Genomic DNA, 20363 nt, shown 5'->3' on the forward strand with positions numbered 1-20363 from the left:
AAGAGGAACAAAGGGGCAAAGAACAAAGAGACGGGGAGGGGTAGGAAAGGGAGGGAAGGGAAGGGGGAGCTTCTCCTTTTCGGGTCAGGCCGGAGACCCCCCCCCCCCCCTCCCCGCTCCGGCACCCCCAGGGCCAGCCGTGCCCGCCCGCCACGGAGCCCCGGCGGCGGCTGAGCGGGGACGCCCCGGGGTGGCCGTGGGAGCCCCGCCCGGGCTCCGAGCCCCCACACAGACCCTGCCGAGCTTGCTCGGGGCCTGCTCGGTGCCCGACCGCTCAGCGCCCGCTCCTGCCGTGCCCTGAGCCGTGAGGCGGGCTGAGGCTGCCCCGCTACCCCCGCACACGGCAGTGCCCTCCTGGCCGCGCAGCCCTGTCCCGGCGAGGGCCCGCACCGAGCACCCTCGGCAGCATCTCCCGCTGGGGCCGCAGGCGAGCCGCTCCCCAGGAGAGCAACACGTGTCGTCCCCACAGCCGCGGTCCCAGAGCCGGGGCCGCTCCACGGGACGGCTTGTGGGGCTTCTGGAGACAGCCTGAAAACAGCGAGCAGGAATGCCAGGCGAAGCAGCCGTCCCGTTTCGCTGCGGGGATCGCGCTCCCCTCGCAGCAACATTAAACTTTTACCAAAGTATCGCTATGCGCCCCTTTTTTGATGGTCCGCTTCCCTCACAGCCCACCTTACCGAAAGCGACCCTCTGGCAAGCGTCCCGCTTCCTCTGTTATCAATTAAACACCCTCGAAGAGCCGCAGGTGCCCTCGTTACCTGTTGCTATGAGGCCCCTGCCCTCTTATCGAGGGATGAAGGTAATTAAATGTGTTTTCATGGTGTGGTCATACTGTGCTGGTGGGAGGTGTAAACGCCGTGCGGCTGCGGGCAGGGAGCAAGGGGAGAGGGGGAAGGTTTGCGCAGGACAGCCGTGCCCGGCGTCGCTGCCCAAGCTCAGAGCGAAGCCAGCGGGGCAGGGAGAGCCAAAGCCCGGGCAGGGCAGCAATCCTGTCATTAGGGACCACACGCACTAAGTGCTATCCTGCAACTACCTCTTAGAGAACGGCAGGGAATTATCATCATTCTTTTCGGGCAGGCATTTCCAATTTGGAGTTAATTGACGCGGTTCTTCATTTGAGTAATGACCAAAAGAAAGCCAAGCTTTACTTGAGAAACTTTAGAGGTTTTTCTTTCCCCCCACCTCCCCCTTTCTTTCTTTTTGATTTAAGAGAGAAGTGAGCTAACAGAACCCCGCTTTCCTGAAGGTGGAACTGGTCTAGTGGTCCATCGGGAGCGGGAAGAAGCCGCGAGCGCGGTGCTGAGGTGGGATGCGCATGGCCGCATCCATCCGAGCTGGACTCCCCCCGAACCAGTCCCGCCACTCCCAAATCCCGAGGGGGAAGAGCCCACTCATCTCATAAGCCTCTGCCGTGAGCATCCCTCATGAGAGAAATCAGAGGATGGTGAGGAACGGCACAAACAGTTTAGAAACCTGCGGCTGGCGCTGGAGGAGCGTGGGGCAGAGCTGGAACATGCGGTTGCGTGAAACGCTGCCCTGGGAACGGGAGGAAAACTTGAGCGCAGCCTGTGCCCTGAGTTAACTAAAGCCAATTACTTGTCTTCATATAAAAGGTTTTGCGTATGGTTACAGCTGAGGAAATACGAGAAGCTGATGAGTCTGTTTTGGTTATGATTTAATCAAATAAATTAAAGGAGAAGGGAAAGGATACGCCCAATCTGGGACTTAAAAAAAAAAAAAAAAAAAGCATGAGTTTTTTGGGACGCTCTCTGTCCAAAGCCTTTCCTGTTGTACAGAGCAAAGCGAGGCTCTTGGAGTCTACTCATCTCATTACTGCTGGGTGTTTGGGGTTTCTCTTTTCCTCCCAATGGAATAACCTTTCATAAACAATTGCAATTTCGGGGGGGAAAAGGTGAGTAGGTGCCAAACCAAGCTGGGGGTGGGGCAGAATTTTGCGTTTCAAGCAATTTAGCAGACAGCAATTCTGCTTACAGCAGAGAGGTAGGTGGATACTTGAAAACATCTTCCACCGGGGCGTCCTACTTTGGCAATTCTAATTAAAACGAGGTTTAAAAGATGCAAAGAAAGAGCAAGCCTCTTGCTTTATTTCCAATGGGCGTGGGGGATACCGTCAGGCACAAAGAGTGCTTCCAGCTTGTTCTAACGTGCACCTTTGTTTAAAAGAAAAAAAATAATCAAGCTCGTCCTCTGATTTCAGCTAATGTATTTTTAACTGGATTTCTTTCCTCTTCTTTGTGTGATCTGATACCTACCGTGTAGCCCTGGCCCACTTTCAGCCCTGCGGGTGCCCTGCATTGTGTCCGTGTCTGAAAGAAAAGGGAAAAGTCTTCCATCTCACACTCTTTTGCCCTGTACCTGTGCTTGGGAATTGAATCGTGTCCAAGCTAGTGGTCAGCAAAACCCGCATCCTATTCCCCTTCTCGCTGCCTAACCCGAGAGGAGACGCGACTTTGTAGGTGCAGCCTGGCTGGCGTGGCTGTGACCGTCCAGCACTTCGGATCAATAAAGCAGCCAGTTTTCTGACGTTTCTTTTCCACGGCTGCTTATTGAAAAGGAGCCTTTACCGCCACCTATAAATAGCGCTGCATCCAAGTCAATCTTTCTTTCTTTTTTTTTTTTTTTTTAATTTTTTTTTCTCTCTACCTAAAGTAGCAAAGTTCTAACCAAGATACCTCAAGTTCTCCTTGCTGCTGAGCGAGGGCTCGCCCCGGAGGGGCTGCGCTGGGGGTTCTGGCTCCAAAGGCGGCTGCGCTGCCGCCTCCAAAGGGAGCGGGGGCTCCGGCGGAGCCAGCCCCGGTCCCGCACCGGCCGCCTTTGAACTTTGTTCTCAGGCATGGCAGGGAGAGCAGCGAATACCGATACTCACCGCGCTGTTTGGCTTTCCAGATGTAACCCCGTCTCTCCCTCTTCTTTGTGTAAAAATGAGCAGAGGTTACATCCCGGGCACGCGGTATAATGCCCTGGATAACCCCGACCCTGTCTGTTAATTTAATGCTACGCTAACCTCAGAGTGTGCGATTGGAGCTCGAGTGCTGGGTTAGAAAAGCGCCTCTCCACGCTGGAAACAAATTCGCGTTCTCTCTCCACACCCACCCCCTTTCCACGCGGAGTCTCCCAGCCCTGCATTCCTGCACAAACCAGGACACCTACCTTTCCGAGAGCCACGTTCCCTAGCACAGATTGCATTTTTTGCCCGCTCTGGAAACAACTGTGCAATTCCCCAGCCCCACGTGCCGTGCCCTGCCTGCTGCGTGGGGCTTGGATTCTCGCACTGTGCCACTGCCGGGAGAGCGCCGAGCCCTCGCTCAGGGAAGGAAGGAGCTGCCTGTCTCCCCCCGTGCCCCTTGCTGGGGAAGGGGCGGCAGGGGCGAGGGACCGGGGCTCGCTCTCTCTCTCTCTCTCCCCCCACCTAAAATCGCAGGCTCAGCCCGCGGGACTGGGCTGCCTGCACAGCGGGCTGGGAGCTCACGGACAGTCATTGCTGTACGAGGAGCGATCAAACCCCCTTATCCCCGCGTGATCTCTTCCTCTCTCTCTCTCTCTCTCTCTCTCTCTCTCTCTCTCTCTCTTTATTTATTTATTTTTAATTCCCTTTCAATTTCCCCAAATGAGGTTTGATGAATACAGCTCGTTGTCCGTGTTGATAGCAGGGTAATAATTGTCAGGGGGTCTGAGCGCTCCAGGAAAAGGAAAGCGGAGGAAGAGGGAGGGATAGAGCCTCCGCTATCTCGCTGTTACTAATTCCCAGCCGGCTCGGACTCAGGGGACAAGGCGATCGCTTAACAAACCCTCCTCCTCTCCTTTCACCACTCCTTCCTTCCTTCCTTCCTCTTCGCCGGCACATTTGCTCCCCCGCATTTGCCCACGTTTCATTCCTCCTCTTCATGAGGAATAAACCGTGCAAACTCGAACTAAAAAGAAAAAAACAAAGGGAAAAAAAAAAAAATAGGCAAGATGGGTGGGAAGGATACAGGAGGGGAATAAAAAAAAAACAAGAAAGGGGAGGGAGGAGGAAAAGGACAGAAAGTGTCTGTGCCTGATCGCTGACCATCTGTGCAAAAGGTGATCATTGTTAGCTACTCACATGGCTGGTGGCAGAGCAGCTCTTAGCAATTAATAAGTCTCTCAGCTTGAGCTCTTCTTTCCCCTTTTGGATGGCAGCGCTCTCTGCGTGGCTCGCTCTCACTCACGCACACACAAACCCGATCAGATGCTTCAGGACCGGCCACTTTGCGAGGGCAACAACACGGGAGGGTTTGTATTACTCCAGGTTCGTGTGTGTAGCCTATAAATAGCGAACTTTTTGATGGAATCAGCTAACAAATGAGAGAAGAAGGCGTAATTTTGCGCAGGGAGCCCCCCTTTCTCTTTGCAAGATTAAAACCCCCCAGGCAGCGCACAGAGCTAAAGTTGTGGGTGTGTAGAAAGGAATTTCACTTTATTGTGATCGTGCACGAGATTTGTTTGTTTATTTTGGGGGTTTCTCTTGTTCCTCCCCCCCACCGCCACCCCCCACCAACCTAGACTTTACATCCTCCTCCCTGCCTTCCCAGCTAGGGGAAGGAACTGACCCGTGTTAGCACCGACTTTAACTCCAAGTTGGGAACACACGGCGCATTTGAGGTTTTTCTTTTTCTTTTGGCGGTGGTGCCTGTTGTTGGTTTGGTTTGGTTAGGTTTGCTTTTATTTATTTATTTATTTTTTTTCGGGAGGTGGGGGGAAGATGTCCACGAGATACCTCGTGGAAGTGCAGGAGGCGGGCGGGCAGGCTTCCCTGAACGTGCCCTCATTTTGAAAGCAAGTGAAGAACAGAAAGAAAACAGGTCGGAATTACTGGGGGGTGGGGGGGGGGAGGAGGGAAGAAGGCGGTACTTTGGTAGGGACGAAGTGTGTGACTGGGGCTGTGGGTCAGCCGTGGAGCGATGGCCCCACTCGAGATAAAGCTCCTCGATACACGTGGCTCTGGGGGTTCCGCGGTGCGCTCCCCCCTCGCCGCCGTCCCGCCCGGGGCAGCGGAGCCCCGGCAGCCGCGGGAACCCCGTCCTTGCGGGCGGGCAGCGGAGCTGGCCCGACGGCTCAGGCCAGGGGGGAAGCCCCTGCTCCAGAGCCCACGCCGGCCTTCGTCGGGCAGCCTACGGGCTGCTCGGGGCCGGCTCCCCCCTCCGTTCTCCCTCCCGCCCGCGTTTTGTCGGAAATCTGAGCGCTCCCGGCACGTTCGGCATTCCCCCGGTAACGACAGCCCCTGTCCCCCGAGGACATTGATTTGCTTAAGGCTGGGCCCTGTCAGCAAAGGGGCTGCCGCTGATAAGGATCCCACCGCGGCAGCTATGAAGAGGTTTTCTCCCCTGACAGGTGCCTGACAGGGCTGGCCGGGAAGAACTGCTGACCTGTCTAAAGAAATATATCTGCGTCTCCCGGAATGGCAGGACAGATGGTGCCCGTTCGCACCGCGGCGACTTCTCTCGATGGCACACACCGAGCGGAGCTGATGAGCGGTTTGTTTTTATGGCAGGGAGGTAGCGATGCCCTCGGACATCCCGTGGCAAGGGCTTGATGGGAAATGTCCGCTCCCGTACAGGCGCGGGTGCCCGTACCGAGACGCGTACCGGGAGGGCGGAGGGCAGCGGCGTCGCTCCCGCCCGCTCCTGCCCCGTCCCCGCGTACATGACCTGCCGCAGGATGGCCGAGGAAAGGGGCTTTCGTCACCCCTGTCAGAGCCGCGCCCCCAGTTCCCTCCAAATCGGTTCTAAAGGTCGCTCCCCGCTCGCCCCCACGGCCCTCGGCGGAGCCCCGGCAGCAGCGGGCCGGGCTCTCGCTGCCTTTGTGCCGCCCGCGGGGCCGCGCAGGAAGGAGCCCGTGCCAGGCAGCGCACGGGGGTGAGGCAGGGCCCCCCGGCCCCTCTCGCTCTGAGCCGCTCTCCCGGGGCCCCGGCGGGGCAGTGCCCCGGCCGCACGGGCAGTCGCGGCCCCCTCGGCCCCCCCGGCCCCGGTGGCGGCTCCGCCGCCGGAGCGGCGGCCCCGGCAGTCAGCGCCTCTCCTCCCCGCGCCCGGCTCCGCAGCTCCGAGTGACGCGCAGCCCGCCGCGATGGTCCATCCGCACGCGTTTCCAATCTCATGGCTCATAAACTATTAGCGAAGGGATTTCATTATTCACCTTCCGTATCTTACAAAGGAGAAAGGGGGAAAAAAATAAAAACCCAGCAAAAAGCCAAACCGACAAAACACGCGCTTCTGGTAACAGCAAGACCGGGCCGGGTTTAAATCCCAGCGCCTGCCCTGGCTCAGGACTCTGGGCTCGGCTCGGGGCTGGCTCCGCCGAGTTCCTTCTTCTGGCGCTGGGCTCCGGCCGCGGCTGCTTGTCCCGGAGGGACTGCGGCGGCCAGCCTCGGCCCAGGGCAAAGCTGAGCAAAGCAAAGCCGTGAACTGCGTTTTACCGGCCACGGAGAAAACATTCCAGAAGAAAGAATAAAACCTTGAGGATGAAAGGGGTGGGGGCAGTCTGCTTCTTTTCCTTGCTTTTTTATTTATCTCTTTTTTTTTTATTTTTTTTTATTTTTTTTTTTTTCAATAAATAATACTAGGAGTTATTTAGCTCTCCGTTGGAATGTGACAGATCAACTCCGGGGCGTGCAGCACAAGCGCGCCGCGGAGCGAGGGCCGGAGCGCGGGGAGGCGGCGGAGCGCGGGGGGAGCGGCCGGGCTGGGGCTGCCAGGGGCCGGGGTCAGGCCGAGCTGCGGGCGGGGCAGCCAGGGGCAGACGCGCGCCTCAGCAGGGCGCCTATAGAAACATAGGACCCGATCCAGGAAAAGTTACTGACAGCCTGGATGAGACGAACACAAACGTTAATACAGCTAACTTTGTTTCTTTCTTCCCCCGCCCCCCGCACTTCCTTTCACGATTTTTTTTTTTTTTTTTATCCTTTAAGAAATAGACTGAGAAGAAGTTTAGATCACGAGGTAATTATAAAAACCAATATAGAGATTTTGAAAGAGAGACCCACTTCATAATTTTATAGCGAGGAGCAAAATATTCTAGCGAAGTCTGGGGTCGTCACCTGCAATAGAGCAATGTTCCCTCCCTGTTTAATATACATAGTGTGGGAAATGGAGGGAAAACATAGCTAGCACCTGTAGTGCCAAAGGAAAAAAAAAAAATTAAATTACTACATCTTATTTTGGGGCTATTTTGCAGGACATTCTTCAAAAATAGACTCATATTTAATTATAGCTCTAATAATTTTTCTCTATGAGACTGCTAGTTAATACTAAGAAGGAAATGGAGTTTCTATCGAGTTTTTAAATGTTGGTATCTTTAAAAAAATAGTAATTTTCCTATGTGTTAATAGCGCATCTGGGACTGCAAGTGACCAGCCTGGATCAACTTTTAATTAACACGCCGACCTGCTGAAGAAGCAAAACTCCCTTAAAAAAAAAAAAAAAAAAAAAAAAAAAAAGGTGTGTATATAAATACATCGCCGTGACCCTGGAAACCCCAGGGCTCTCCTTGCCCTTTTTGCAGGGAGGAGGTGATTTTCCAAAGGCGCGAGTTGAAGCGCAGGTTCAGCCCCCGGCCGCCTCCCCTCCCCGCTCAGGCTGCGGGGGCAGCGGCGGCCCCGGGAAGGGGGGATGCGGCCGGAGCGGGCGGGGCACTGTGACCGGAGCCCCTGAGCAGCGTGTGCGAGGAAAAGGCCGTGGCAGACAGGCGCAGGGTTTGGGCTCTATGGGAGGTGTGCTACAAGCACCAGTGGGGGGGTGAACACAAGCTCACGCGTGGGTGCTCCAAGCTCCAGAGCCTGTTCGGTAGCTCCCCCGCACGAAGCACAAAGAGAGGTCAGCAGCCTGAAGGATGAACGCCTTTTCTTTCTGCTGTTGCCTCGCCAATGCTTTGTTTGTCTTGTTTTTTCCCTTCATGGTTAAATTAAATATGGCTTTAAATTCAGTTTTTTTCCCCCATATACTTCAGGCAGATTGGGTGCTGGAGACCGCCCCCACCCCCCAAAACTGGCACTGGAGTACAGTTACTGCCGAGTTACACTTTAACTTCTCTGCAGGTAATAATTAAAGACCTTCTTTCTAAATCTCTTTCCCCCACAGAAACACCGAGGCTCTCTTTCGCAATAGATTATATTGATCACACACACGGGCACGCTCTCGGAGCCGCCGTCTGTGAGCCGCTCTCAATTCCATGCGCTCTGCACAACTTTTCCCATATCTTCTCCCGCTTTTTTTCCCTAGCTGAAAGGTTTCCTCAGGGATGCATTTCTATGAACAATTCCAAATCCCCCCGAGAGGAAGCTCCATGTGCAAAAGCCAGTCATCCACATGCACACCTGCAGGCTTTGGCCGTAAGTCTGAATTTTGTCCCACACTTGCTTTGTGTGTGAGTTTAAAAATAAGAGATACAAAAGGAACAAAGTCATCTGACATCTGTAATGCAGTATGTCTGTCTAGTGAGAAGAACTCCAACTGTTTTTTAGTGGTGACACTTTCCAAAGAAAACCTTCAGCCGTGTCCTAACAGCCATACTGAAAGTTTTAGGGGCTCTGAGTTACTTGAGATCACAAATTAATCTGCCAGAGAAGTGCAGAACACACCTGATATCAACAGAGGGTCAAGAGCTGGCCAGTTCCAGCTGGTCCCGCATTTGATTTACTTCAGGCTGTTAAGATGTATGCTGTGGTGTTTTGATAAGAAAAAAGGAGTCAGCAGTTTGATTTGGCAATTCTTTCCTTTCTTTTTTTTTTTTTTTTTCCTCTGAAGAGAGCTGCAGTTTAAGCTGAGGAATTTGTTGTTGCTGGTGGGATGGTTTTTAGTGGAGGTTTTTGGTCTGCATGGGGCTATCTCATCACATACTGTTTACACTTAACTGTGTTCCTTACTCTCCCAAGCTAGCCAGACTGTGGCATGAAATTTTATGCAGCTTGTCTACTTCAGGTCTCCAGCATCTGTGGCCAGTGCCTTTTCTGGGGTTCACCCCAGCCAGAGAACTTGGAGCAACAGCAAGGGCAGGGATCATCACCCGGTGGGTCACACCAGCAACCTTGCTTGGTCTTGGTGGAGTCTGACCACAACTTCCCCCTCACACCTCTCTCTTCCACAGGGCCTTGTCCCTGAGCTTCATCAGATGCCACTGAAATATTTGAATTTTGGGGTTTTTATAATGTACTGATGTACCCATGCAAGCTGAGTGTGGAGGCTGCTTGCTCTTAGCTGAATTAAACTATTATTTGAGGATATCTCCTGCACCTGCTGTGCCCTCTCTTACAGCCCCCAAAACTTTCCATCACAGAGAGTTAAATCACAGTAATTACAGCGGGGATGTTTTCTCAGATGTGCGTGTCTGTGCAGCGTAAGAACACCTGCAATACACCAGACCAGAGGACCTTTGCACAAATGATGCCCCTCAGAGGTGGCACCAAGGGGTGCATAAACAGGGGAATAAGGAGTTGATCAGGATTTTTTTTTATTCTATCCCTGGTTTTTCTTTTCCTTTCCTCTTATTTTAGTTACTCTGCCCCTAAAATAGGGAAGAGTCACTGACCCTATTGCCTTTCCATGAGGCAATTGGTGTTTGAAAAGGAACCAGAAATCCTCAGAGGACATAATCTGTGATAATGTATATTTTAAGGTAGATGTGCTGCCATTCCCTGTATTGGGGTTGGCAAACATTTCTCAGCAGAGACCACATTTTCTGCTGCATGTAGCTTTAGAAAAAACATCATCACTTAGGCTGAAAACTGATATGCTGGCTGTCTGTACTGGGCAGATTATTTTGAAAATACCTGCCAAAACAATTTGTCCATTTCCAAGAACAAGGTTATGGAAAAATAAACAGTTTTGCTCATACTAAAATGGAAACTTTTTTCCTTCGAAATGCTCTGCTGCCCTCAGGCTTTGAAGCACAGCCTCAAAATGTGACCTTTTTTATTTAAAATGTGCTTTTTCCTTTCTGTCTGAAAATTTATCTAAATGTGTCTAACTTACAAATATTAGAAACTGTGTCATGAGCAGATGGCCAGCAATGATTTCTTTTATTCTAGCAAGAAAAAGGCATTGCTAAAGGTTGGCCCTCTCTGCAAACAGAAGCTCGAGTATACAGTGTTGAGGCTAGATTTCCACTTTAATCCCCACCTCCAAGTTTGCCCCATGAGCCTGAATTTTGGTGCAGAATCTGAGAGGTAGGAATCCTACCTCTCCTAAGCTCCAGGTGATTTGAAGGTTGTGTGAAGAAGAAAGGTGCTCTGCATGAATACAACACAGAAGAAAAAGCCATTCAGCCTGTGACAGAGCAGGCAGTAGAAGCAGCCAAGCCAGGCAGAGAGAAAAGCTGGGACTGGTGTTTGGAGGCAGGAGCCTGGGACTGATTAGGTAAGGGGACACAGAGGTTGTGCAGAGAGAGCAGAGAGAAGCTGTTCTATTGAGGAACCTGGAGGGCAGATAGGAGGGCAAGGCTGGAAAAACCAACTAATGCTGTCAGCCAAGAGCAAGGATGCTTAATTGCAGGATGTCCAGAGTAGCTGGGCTGAATTTCATTTGAAACATGGTAGAAATTCTGAAAGTCAAGATGTGGAGTTTTTTTCCACTATTTTTAGCCGATGCAGTTTAGCTACATAATTAATGCTTTTTATTTGGAATAGAGTCTGCTTTCTAATGCTGAAAAAGAACTGACCTTCAAGAGAAGTGTTTCTGAGATGATTCAAAACATATTTTAATTTGTGTGTGTGTGTGACCACTGAACTAAGGAAATGTGTTTTGTATTCAACACTAGCCGCCACATCGTGGATGTTAAGGAAATGACTGACCTGAGGGGTTCAGAACACCTCAATTCAGCTTCCATACATTAGGATACGTGACCACAGAGATTATATTCCACAAATTTCCTGAAGCAGAAATGAAACCCTGCAAGGTACCCTTCCTCTGGGAACAGATCAGTACTTTGTAGATTTTATTCACTAGAATCCTGTCTAATTTGTCACAGAGCTGGGAACAGCTCATGTACAAGGTAGTGAATTACAAGGAGGGAAAGAAGGACTCCGTGGCAAAGCGGTTGCTGAATTTCACCTGCTGAGTTTGCTTCCATTCCCCTTCCACCTCAAAGATTCTACAGTGTCAGGAAAGTTGCCCCATGAGGCAATACTTAGTTGAGATGAGGGCCCATCTTGAAATGTGAGAGTCTGGTGGGCTGAAGTGAATCACTCACTTTGCATGGACTAGGCCAAGCGATGCAGAATGCCAAACAGGTTGAAAAATCAAGCACATAATATCTCTAATTGGATACCCCAAATTAGCAGGCATTTTGTACTTTAATCTCATTTGTTTGGAACAGAGATTTATAGAAAGGATAGGATGATATAATCCCTTCAGCTTCAGGCTGTAAAAAAAAAGCACCCAGATGCTATAGGGTGGTGGTAGAGGAACAGGAAAATAAAAAGAGTAGTATTTATCTACCCCAGATATGGCCCCATGTAGGTAAATTTAACACTGGAAATAACTCCTGAAGAAAGCTCTGCCTAAGCCCAACTCTGCAAGCCAAAAGGGTGATTGTGAGGAAGATAAGCATAAAAGCCCCACTGCCCTGTCAAATTGTGTTCATATTTCATTGCATAAGAGCAGATGAAACAAAGGTTTTGTAAAGTTATTTGTGAAAAGGAGGAAGGAGAGGGAGGAAAAAAGAGAGAACAAGCCCAGGGTACCAGAGATCATGGAAATAAGGTGCTGACCCAGAATAGACTAAAACTGCATGTCTGTACCAGTGAAAGCACTTGTACTTGTGGACACATCAGGTATATGCCTTAGTGGCTTCGCTTTTGCTTACTCTACAGTCTCTTTTCCTTTGTTTCTTGGCATATTTTGTCTTACATAGTCTGAATTTTGAGGAAAATTCTTTTTTTCTGGAAAATTCCTTGTCATCTCCTAGTGCATGATGGTGTAATGATAAAGCACCTGCTCAAGGGATTGGTCCTGAGCAATGTGATTAGCTTTCGTTTTCTCACTTCTTACTGGCTTTAAATGTTTATAGAGCTCTTCTAATTTTTGTGTGTCCTAACAAAGTTAAGCATAATAGCAAAAGGGAAATCAAATGTAGAGTCCAAGTCCTTTCAAACTTTGTTATTTCTCAATAAGCAGCTATTTAACTCATATTTTAGTGGGTAGCACTTCCATTTGGAACTGGACTAAAATCTTCAAAGTATTTCAGGGGGATGGATTAGACACTAACAATCCTATAGATTGCCATACATCTGGCTGGACTGAAACAAACAACAGGGAAAAAACCTACCCCTAAACTTCTGAATTTCTGTTTTCTATGTTAGAACACAGAAGAGCTCCAGAATCTGTTCTTTCAGTCAGAGATGGAAGTGCCCTCACCAGGCGCATGGTTCTGACCTCAGCTGGAGGAGCCTTGGCCTGGAGTCAAGCAGTTGCTGCACTTAGTGAAACAGCCAAATGAACTGTCTGCTTTGCCTTAGATTAAACTTCATTCACTGATCCAAGACAGTAAGTGAGACAATAATTTGCTACTCTTTGTTTCGCAGCAGATTCTCATTCAGAATAAACCTGCAGTTCAGCATCAGGTATTTTTACCAGCAGCAACCATGGTGGCACTGTAAAATTGTACTTTCAGTAACTTCAACAAGTAGGATAAATAAATGCAGATGTAAAAAAGAGAAAACTCATCCTGTTTTTAGTAGCACAGAGGCTACATGAGAGCAGAGTACAAAGATAGTGTCAGGAGTCCAGATGCAATCAGAAGGCACCATTATTTTGAGTGGTAACTTGTAACAAATAAAGCGTCATTTCCTCTGAGCTGAAGACCTCTACAGCACTGCCTTTACCACCACCAGCCTACCTCTTTTCCTCTCTAACAAACCACAGGCTTGACTGAAGTGTTAGAGGCTAAATTGCTTAATTTCTTCTAGAGACCTCAAATACATGAAGTACCCCGTGTGTAAAAGAGAGAGCTTATTTCAAAAGCAAGCATAGCAAAACTCACCTGCTTGAGAAAAGAGCCTCTGCCTTGTTCCTGCTCACATAGGGTACTGTGCTTGGACTTCCCAACAAGACAAATGTATGCTTCCAAGTCCATCACTTTTAAACCAATAGAAGCAGAAAAACTAATATGATCGTAGTTAAGCAATGGAAGGGTGACCATCTGGCTTTTTAGGAATCACATTTGACCCAGGTAACAGCAAATGTTTTCTGTATCGGAGGAAAAAATGTAGGAGTGACATCCACATCTCTCCTATTATTGATAATGACAAAACAAACAATTTCAAGATGTACAAAAGTCATGTTGATGGAAAAATGTATCTTTCCTGCTGTATGTATCTCCTATACACTATCAGCCTCCTTGCAGAGCAAGATTCCTCTTACTGTGGCCAGTAAGAATAGAAGAGAATAGGAAAAAAAAAGCTTTTCTCAGTGTATCTGACCAAGTCAAAGATCTGGTATTCATGTCAATAAAGCTTTACTATTGCTTGTGATGATAATCCTGTATTATCCCACCCCTGAGGTGGCTATAACTCATCATGAATGAGTAGATCATTATAGAAAAGTATGTTCCTACTTTGATGTACAGTAATCTGACTGTATCTGTATGTGATGCGAAAGGCCCCCAAACAACAGTAGGGGTGGTCACAATAAATCATTTGAGTATAAATTTAGCACTCATTGCAATAGCACTGCAATATTTCATAGACACATGTTCCAAGGGAAGAGGTTTGTTCATAAATACACCGATGATAAGCGACTTGGACACTCCCAGTGTGAGTTTAGGCAGATGAGTAAAATGAAAGTTTATTCTGATTTTCTGGGTAGGAGGGTGGGTTTTCCACTAGCAGTGTCTGGTTCATCCTTGTCATGTGTTCAAAAGCTCCACACCCACTCACCCATATCCCCAGTACACAGGAAAAGAAAGGCAGAGTTGTCTGGGTAAGTAAATTTAGGAAGAGGAAGATATTCTGGACCTGCTGTGTGGCCTCACTCCTGGAGAAGGTTTACAAAGAGGTAAAGAGAGCCAGCCTTCCTAAAGGCAGATGAGCACTGGTCTCTTACTGAGTTCAACTTGTTGAGAAGACCTACAGTGTTTAAACTACTTTTGTGGGGTGTTTTTTTCCTTTTTTTTCCCTCCAGGGTTACTCCACCTTTCTGAGGATGAGGAGAATATGCAGGCTTAGCTGTGACACTTAGCAGATAAGTCAGAAAGGTGGTAAATGCTTGAGAAGAAGCAGCTTTAATTTGTGACTCTTAATAAGTTTTCAGATTAGCTTTCCCTTAAAAAATGGAATGGCTTTTAAACTAAATATCCATTATAAAATGTATTGACAACAACAGAAGCGAAAATTCTGTACATTTGAACTCTCACTATTTGAGGGAAACTCATTTAAAAGCAGACATTGCATGCATTCACTGCAAGTGAATAAGTAAGGATGCTGAGATGAATAAAGCCAGAAAGTAATTCTTAGCCATCATACAAATTCTCAACACTATCCTTTTTAATGATTTCATAAGTTCTCTGCACCTGAAAAATATATATTTTCTTTTAGTAACTATACACTTATTTAATTCACCTTCCTAATAAATCAACACATGTTGGGTATTTGCTTTTCAGACTCGCTTTTCCTTAATACTGAGGATCGAACAGTTAATGCTGGAGTATTCATTTGAAAAGCTGAGGAAGAGCATTACAAATAAACAAAATCTAGAATGGATTAAACTCCTGTTTTATTCCATGGAAGAATAAAGAACAGCAGTACACATATTTAGAGTCATAAATGTACCAACAATCTTAATTGAACTAGTATTTTTAAGCATGTGACCGAATCAAGTAATGGACTGGAACAGAGCCTATAATCAGCAATGATGTATTCAGACTCTGTTTGAAGATAAGCAGATGGGTAAATTTAAACTCAGAAAAATAGATTTTTAGCCCAATAAATTTGCCTCCTGGAGTACTTTTTTTACTGCTTGGCAATATGTTATTCTGGTGGGAGAGTCACACCTATTAATCTCAAAGTGCACTGGATCCTCTCTTCAGGAGGAAGTTTTCTTCTGTGCATATTTATATCCTCCACAGACTTGATGGAGAAACTCTCATTTATCTTGAAACAGATGGATATCAAACCCAACTCTTTCTTCAGATAAGAATGTATTAGGAATTGCTCAGACATATCAGTGCCCTAGATAAAAGAGATTCAGACCTTTCCTTTTGTACTTGTCTCATCTAGCAGAGAAGTTATGACCTGTAAGCTCCACAGTGACCAGGCTGCTGGGGCTGACTTCCCTAAACTCCACTGTGCAGCTACATAGTTGTCTTCTCCTGAAGGCAACTTGGGGCAAGATTCTTATCTCAGGTGACCTGACTTGTCTTTTGGGGCAATCCCTTTACACACAGCTGCTGCACCCTCACACCTACTCCTGAGGCACAGACTTGTACCATCTCTTTAAAGAGGAATTTTTTAAAAATAGAAATCCCTCATTTATATGGAAAAGCATTCTTTGGCTTCTCCCAAGCTTCAGTCACCACCATCCAAACCAGACCAAACCTGACTCTGTGAGTGTTCTTTCACAAGATGTGAGAACACAAAAGCTTTACTTTTTGACCAGCAGGTGCCATGCTGGGATTGCACCAATGGTCTGCCTACACCAGTCTGCCACCTCCTCACAAACCAGAATCAGATATGTCCAGGAAAAGTGTTGGAACTGCACCACAATGAAGTGGAACTGACCTCCTGGAGGACTTACTCTGGTTTTAAGAGTCAGTGACTATTTGTTCAGTCAGGAGAAAATACAATTGGCTTTTACTTACAGTTGGAACAGAAGTGATATATTAATATGAAGGTACTCAGAAAAGAGTGTTTATAGTGTCAAGACCAATTTCTAAGAAGCCAAAATATTCAAGGCTATGTGAGCACAATGGCATGTTTCTCTTTCTGTTCATTTGTTCTTCCCTATGAAACAATAACTTCCTACAGCACCAATCAAGAACAAGGTGAATTTTACATTCACCTAAACCAAACACATTTGAGAAGAAGAAATTAGGGATTTTTGTTAACTTTAATGCAAAAGATGGTGTTTCTGAAGTCTTTATCATTTTATTCCTGTAAAGGAATTAAGAAGATGACATGATTAGCAGGTTAGAAAAATATCTGTGGAAGTGCCAGTCACTATAACTGGTTGATGAACATGATACTTACGGAATAGATAAGGAGCTTTCTGATCTGGCACTTAAAAGACTTACAACTTGCAGACACTTTGGGGAGTACCATTGATTTAACTGGATCTTGAACGCTGGCACAACAACCCAGTGCTGAAAACGCTAAAAGTTCTGCTTGTGGATAGCCCCAGTCATCTGATGCTGCTTGCTTTGGGCTCATGGTTAATTGTTAACATTTTGGGGACAAGCCAGTGACCCTGTGTTCTTGCTCAGGAATGTATGACCCATTCACCAGCAACCAGTTTGTGCTGAATGACCACTAGGCTGGAATATATTGGTGTTTAAAGATGCACCCAGCTCAAACTTTTCTGTGTTGCAACTGACTTTTCATCAGACATCCTGCTTTATGGAATATTCTCTCATCCTTCTCTGGAGTGATGGAGCTGTGAAGAAAGTTTTTAAAAGCTAAAGATCACTCAAGGAGAAATCAAATGGCTTTTGATTATAATTTCTTATTAGGTTTAAGAAACTGCTTTAATGAAATCAAGATGGAACCCTTTGGATGCGGCAAAATTATGACTTTAACTTGAAATAACAACAGAAATATTTAAGAATAAATAAATTAGGACACTGTAGAAATATGATTAAGACCAGTGCAACTAGTAATAAAACTGAAAAAGAAACATACTTATTCCAGATTTAATTTATTTGTGGCTAGCAAGTTTTAATTAAAACAAATCCTATTTGCTGTGTATTTACCAATTTATCATACAAGGACCATAAAGTGGAATTATATTGGATGATTTATTTTGTGGCTCTTTCTCTCTGCTTCTGTGTTCATGTCTAAATCATGAAGAGAAAACGAGACCACTAGCAAAATCCAAATAGTTTATTTGAAACAAAATGTGTAATTGTTCAGAAATAGACTATTGACTTTCACTGGGTTAAACAGCTCATGTACTGATTAGACTTGAAGCTATAATTGTTCTTGTCACCCAAACTCTGCTCAGTCAATATCTTTTTATCATATACATTTTTAATCACATATTAATAAACAAGAAGGTGTGCTTTATTGATGGCTGGATTAGTTTATTGACCAACTCAACAACTCTCTATATGGTTTCTGAACACAGAAACAAGGTCAATGTGTAAAGATGAGGAATAGTACTTTCACCATCTTTAATATACTTCAATCTGGCACTGTACTCCCTTTATTACAAGTGCTGCTATCTGTGTAATTTCTCCAATTCTTTTAGAAATTATTTCATGTTTGAAACAATCTCACTGTTAAAGCACAATTTGGCTTTAGTTTCAGGAACTTTAGACTTCTAAGAGCTTCTCTAATTTATTATTTATTTGTCACCTTTACACTAAACTGTATTATTTTTTAAACCTTTGGGAATCCAAGTTTTCAGATACATGTAGATTCTTACCAAGTATTCTCGAATTACTTCTATTTTGGAAAATACTGTTGGAAATTTTTCAGGTTCTCCTAACTGATAACTTTCTTCATCCTTCTAATCACTTCTTGTAAGTTTTCTCCTCTGTCAATTGTTGTTGTGAGTATTCTCCTTGAGATCCAAGTTGGAAATTATGGCCTCTGAAACAACTGTATGAAATTAATGATTAAAACAATAACAAAATGTGGTACTATCAGTAGTGTATTCCTTTCCTGTCAGAAAAAACTTGTGCAGAGGAACTCAAATTCTCCACCCCCTGTTTTATTTTTGGTTTTTAATTATTGCTTTTATTTTTCAAAAGAATGGAAAGTGGAATAGAAATAGATCTTTTTATCAGGATTTCCATTTTTACAAAACACTGTTTTGCAATAGAAAAGTACTAAATTGAAAATACATTGACTCTGCCTGTCAGGCACTCACATGATCACCTAAACCCAAAAGTCATGTGGAAAAACAGCTGACTGCTAGCACACACTTCTCCTCAGCCAGAAACAGAGACTAAGCGTGTTTTCAGCCTGAAGTTTTTAGTCTCAAAACCCTTCCACACGCTCTTCTCCTTAAGGTATTAGTTATGAGGTCAATCACTCCAGTATCATGTACCAATAGCTCTGATTTTACCAGGGGCTCATGCCTGAATGATTTAGGTGATGAGATGTACGGGAAAAAGGCCTGGCTTGACTGTTTCTAAAATCACATGCAGAGGCACTGTTGCTTTGCTGTCTCCCTGAGCCTCTTGAATAAGCTCTGCTCCCCACTATGGATTACAGCTCACAGTAAAGAGAGGCTGTCTGAAGAGGTATCTGTATTTCTTTCTTTCCCACCCAGAAACTGTTTTGTCTCCCAGAGTATATTGTTTTCAGTTTTGGTTTGTTTTGGCTTTGTTTTTTTTTTTCAAGTAGATTAATTTATTATTTAGCTACATTTCTGCTCCCTCTAGGTCCTTTTATGCTACTGATTGTATTTCCATGGTATTTTAGGAAGAGGTAGAATATCTCAGTACTATCCAGTAATGTTTTTCTGTGCCTTTGTCTCTGGAGTTTAAAAGATATATAAATTTTATCCTTTTTGTGAGTGATATGCTATAATCCTCAGGCTGTCAGTCAAGGAAAATACTTAAGCTCAAATATACTGAAGTATAAAAATCTAGCATAATGAGGGAGAGAAAGCTGCTTGTGTAGTTATTAAACGCTAATCAGTGACCCCCAGGCAGTTCAGTTTTAAATGGGGAAGTTTGAGAAAGCAAGTGAAGAAGAGAGAATCCTTCACTCCACTAATACCTGAAAATACTGTGAAAGGGGAACTGAGGCAACAGCAGAGGGTCAGGCTGAACTGCTAATTACCTCAAGGTCTTCTCCAGAAACAAAAGGCGTTACAGAAACACATCTGAACCAAGAGCAGACTAAACTCCTGTAGATGACTAAACTGGCAAACCCATTCATATTCACATGAGCATTAGCACTGTGAAAGCACCAAGTGCACTGGAGATGTGTAGAAGTTCTGGTCATGCAAGGTAAAGCTTCCCAAAGGCACCCTTTAATTGGTCTCATTTTCTCTGCCAAACATCATCAAAGTTTCAGATGTTCAGGCCAGGTCTTGTCACTTTACTATTTCATCACTTTTTGGATTACTGACTCCCAGCATAAATGTTCTCAAACATATTTGCACCCTGTATGTTTTTCTGCCTTTCACATGCACACTTCTTTCCCCCAAAGAGCCTTGATGAATTCTTAAAAAGTAGAGAAAGGAAAATTATGGTGTGTGAACTACTATAAACCCCACAAGGTAAATGGTTGCACAGACACTTTTTAATTTCAAGGGCAGACAGGAAATTTTCATAACCCTTTAGGAATACAGTCCTCTCTCTCTACCTAATTTCTGGCCTTAAGAAAGAAAACCCCTAAACATAAGAAACCCCAGTAACTATGCAAGCTGTGGATACCACATGCTGCTCCCCATGTCGATGTGTAGGAAGTATATGGAGTGAGGCAAGCAAAAGCATTTCTGGGAAAGTTGTTATTAAAGGGAAGGCAACTACTAGAGAGCCAGTTTATGAAATGATTGAAATGAGTACTGTGCACAATGAATAGGCTGATTTCCATGGTAGGAACACACCAAACCATGCCAGTGTGGGCTGACTCACCACAAATAGGTGGGTTTGACTCTTGGCTCTGACACTGACTTATTGCACAGCCTCAGGCAAATCCCTAAACATTTGTTTTTAGTTCTCCATTTATATGATTTGGATAATACTTACATACCTGAAGGGGATACTTTAAGATACAATATGTTTAAGATACTACAAAGATTTTAAATGCTTTAACATAGCTAAGCCTCATTAACACCGTCAGACTAAAATAAACACTGGATGATTTAGGTAATGCCTTATATGTTCCTGGAACTGGGGAACTTCACTGAACAAAGAGCAGAATCTTCAAAGAGCCAGAGGAAAGGGAAGGTACAGCCTATTGTGAAGGTGAAGTACTTTGCAAGGGTGGGTAAATTTGTAGGGGAAGAAGAACAAGTTTGTTAATAGGCAAGAGTTCATCCTTCATTAATTATTGAAGCAATTGGACAGTGCTGTAAAGCAGCACATGCTTAGGACTGGGTGAAGAAAACAAGAATCATAACCTCAGTTACCCCCTGTATTGGAGCTTTGCCAAGGAGAGACCTGAGGGTTTATTTTTATTTCCTATATAATGTGAAAACACAAATGTCAAAAGAAATCCTCTC

General features: G+C 45.8%; 1 protein-coding gene and 2 long non-coding RNA genes across 15 annotated transcripts in view; 1 reads left to right on the forward strand and 2 right to left on the reverse strand.

Annotated features, from left to right (window-relative positions):
- ESRRG (estrogen related receptor gamma) overlaps positions 1–5789 on the reverse strand; it is a 392986-nt gene extending 387197 nt beyond the window's left edge. For 2 of the 11 annotated variants that reach the window (XM_086878688.1, XM_086878702.1), the window contains exon 1: positions 4106–4248. Coding sequence is in view for 2 of the 11 variants with exons in the window: in XM_086878677.1 (XP_086734803.1) it covers positions 4106–4107 (2 nt within the window). In the remaining 9 variants the exon portion in view is untranslated. Of the gene's footprint in view, positions 1–677; positions 749–2887; positions 3031–3171; positions 3199–4105; positions 4250–5408 lie in introns of those variants that run through there. The other 9 variants (XM_086878677.1, XM_086878689.1, XM_086878695.1 and 6 more) reach the window with 9 other exon arrangements.
- On the reverse strand, positions 2069–2646 carry LOC111926202 (uncharacterized). The gene is made up of 2 exons (XR_002862765.2): positions 2274–2646; positions 2069–2171 (listed from the first exon to the last, which is right to left on the reverse strand). It is a non-coding gene; the product is annotated as an uncharacterized LOC111926202 (long non-coding RNA).
- Positions 5790–6807: 1018 nt separating the features above from the next.
- Positions 6808–17816, forward strand: LOC111926203 (uncharacterized). 3 transcript variants are annotated; one of them, XR_015283728.1, is made up of 3 exons: positions 7777–8365; positions 8955–12515; positions 14629–17816. It is a non-coding gene; the product is annotated as an uncharacterized LOC111926203 (long non-coding RNA). The 3 variants fall into 3 exon arrangements; XR_015283727.1 differs by having other exon boundaries at positions 7777–8071; positions 8256–12515; XR_015283726.1 differs by having other exon boundaries at positions 6808–12515.
- Positions 17817–20363: the final 2547 nt, after the last annotated feature.

Source organism: Cyanistes caeruleus, chromosome 2, assembly GCF_971803275.1.
Source record: "Cyanistes caeruleus chromosome 2, bCyaCae1.hap1.1, whole genome shotgun sequence".
Classification (NCBI taxonomy): domain Eukaryota; kingdom Metazoa; phylum Chordata; class Aves; order Passeriformes; family Paridae; genus Cyanistes; species Cyanistes caeruleus.